Genomic DNA, 2424 nt, shown 5'->3' on the forward strand with positions numbered 1-2424 from the left:
TCGTTTTATATGGTGTGCATAGAATGCGTTAATAGTATGTCTTGTAGACTCCAGGCGCAAAATAGTTACACACAACACTTCTCAACTCCCGGAGTCTTAGAACGTATCAAGTCGAGTTCCCTTCGTATTTATTATGTGCGAAAGTGTGTGAGATATAATCGTTCCTTGTGGATTCCGGATAAAATTGAGATACACGCAAACTTTGTGAACTCTATATGGTCAGTGGGGAAATAATACGACCAATTTTATTCAATTCGTTTTATATGGTGTGCATAAAATGCGTTAATAGTATGTCTTGTAGACTCCGGGTGAAAGGGCCGGGAGCATAATAAAATAATACGCGCGCCCGAACTCCAACGCCTGTAAACAATACTACTAACACCTAGAACTTAGAAAGGAGAAATTATATGAAAATAGCTGGGTGTATAGTGTGTAGTAGTTCTAACAGCAGTGGTCGGGGTCGCCGGGCAATTACTGTAGAACTACGTTATGCTTGTTTTGTAATATGTGTATTTGTGTCTAAATGTGTATCTAGGTAATGTGTGTGCTTAAAAAATAATAGTAACTAACGAAAAAGATGGTAACACGGTTTTAGGTAATAATTTGCTGTTGCTGTATAATACACAATAATAATAATAATGACACAAATATATAAAAATCACAGCAACACAGTAGGAATAAAAATATAATATAAATAATAAATCAAAGCCCTTATGGCTATAATGGTATATAATATATTGCGGCCCTTCTGGCTCGACAGAAAAAAGGTGTATATAAATGCCCGGCCCTTATGGCCAAACAAATAACAATTATGAAAATATAAAAAGATTAGCCCTTCTGGCTCAACATAATAGTATTAAATATAAAATAATAATAATATGCGGTCCTTATGACCTAGCAGAATAATAATATAATAATAATATAGCGAAGCTATTTGAGCCGCTCGCTCGCATAAATATAAATATGATAATAATTGAAGCCCTTCTGGTTAGGTTATATACAAATTAATAATAAATAAAGTATATCTGGCCCTTCTGGCCGAACAGAATTACGGTATAATTTCACAGCTATTTAAGCCGTTTTGAGTATAAACTCGTATAATATAAAATATAAAAAATAATATGCACCACTTTTGGCACGATAGTGTAATAATTAAAAATGTCTACGGCCCTTTTGGCCTAACAAATAATGCAATATGTAAAATAAATAAATAGTAATAAAAACTCACAATTTGTGGAGCGCAGACTGGCCAGCTGGTCCTATGCTAAAATAAAATATAAGTACGTAGTATGCGAAAACAATAATAATTATATAGGTAAGTATAAATTGCCCTTATGGCTTACAATAACAATAAATAGGTAGGTACGGGAATACGAGCCAATACGAGCCGTATACTCGGCGCTTAACGCACACTCGAACAAAGAGATGTATTAAATGGCCCTTATGGCTCACAATGGTAAAAAGTATGAATCACAGACACGAGAAAAAAATATAATAAAACACTTAACAAATTGTTGAACGAAAATGCAAAGGTAATACAGATTTGCAATAATAATAATAATTTTACGAGCCGGCCGGTCTTCACACCACAGCGTACGGTACGAGACAGAGATTTACGGCGGCCGTGCTATATTATATTCGCGTAGACGGAGCGGCGCAGCGGCACGATAACATTTAATCTATATTCTATACATTACATAATTCACAAGACACGGTAATTAATACAAAAATAAAACAATACAAAGATAACAATTATACGTGACTGTGCGTGTGTGTGTGTGTCCAGCTATTATCCTAATTTAAATATATTGTTGCGTTGCAACATTCTCCCCCCGGTGAAAACCTTAGTTTTCAATTTTCTTCCGTTTCATAGACAGGCAATCGACAAAGCTTGATGACTGGCCGACGCATCTCATTATTATTGGCCGTGCGTATGGTAACCACCCTTATTCTTCCATCATTCCCTGGATGCGTCTCGATTATTCGAGCTAGTTTCCACTTAGCTGGTGGCATATTTTCGTCCTTTACAATAACTATGTCATCCACTGCCAGCTCTTTACTATTGGTTGTCCATTTGCCTCGAATTTGAAGTTGTGGTAGATATTCGGTCTGCCATCTTCGCCAAAAGGATTGCATAAGGCATTGGACATAACGCCACCGACGTAGTGAATTTTGTTCTTCGTTAGCCAAGTCTGGTTCCGGATGCATAGTTATCGGTCCTCCTACAAGAAAGTGTGCCGGTGTAAGTGCCTGCAAGTCACTTGGGTCGCTGCTCATTGGGGTTAAAGGTCGAGAATTAACGCACGTTTCAATTTGGCACAGTAATGTTTGTAGCTCAGTGACAGTTAGATGAGAATCTCTCAATACTCGTGCCAAGTGATACTTTGCACTCTTAACGGCGCTCTCCCAAAGCCCTCCAAAATG

At 37.2% G+C, this 2424-nt stretch overlaps 1 protein-coding gene across 1 annotated transcript; it reads right to left on the reverse strand.

The window, feature by feature from the left end:
• Positions 1-1851: 1851 nt before the first annotated feature.
• LOC115034912 lies at positions 1852-2277 on the reverse strand. Its single transcript, XM_029492445.1, has one exon. It carries the CDS (start codon positions 2275-2277, stop codon positions 1852-1854), a length of 426 nt encoding a protein of 141 aa, XP_029348305.1.
• Between the last annotated feature and the right edge of the window lie 147 nt (positions 2278-2424).

Source organism: Acyrthosiphon pisum, unplaced genomic scaffold (genome assembly GCF_005508785.2).
Source record: "Acyrthosiphon pisum isolate AL4f unplaced genomic scaffold, pea_aphid_22Mar2018_4r6ur Scaffold_21517;HRSCAF=24167, whole genome shotgun sequence".
NCBI lineage: Eukaryota > Metazoa > Arthropoda > Insecta > Hemiptera > Aphididae > Acyrthosiphon > Acyrthosiphon pisum.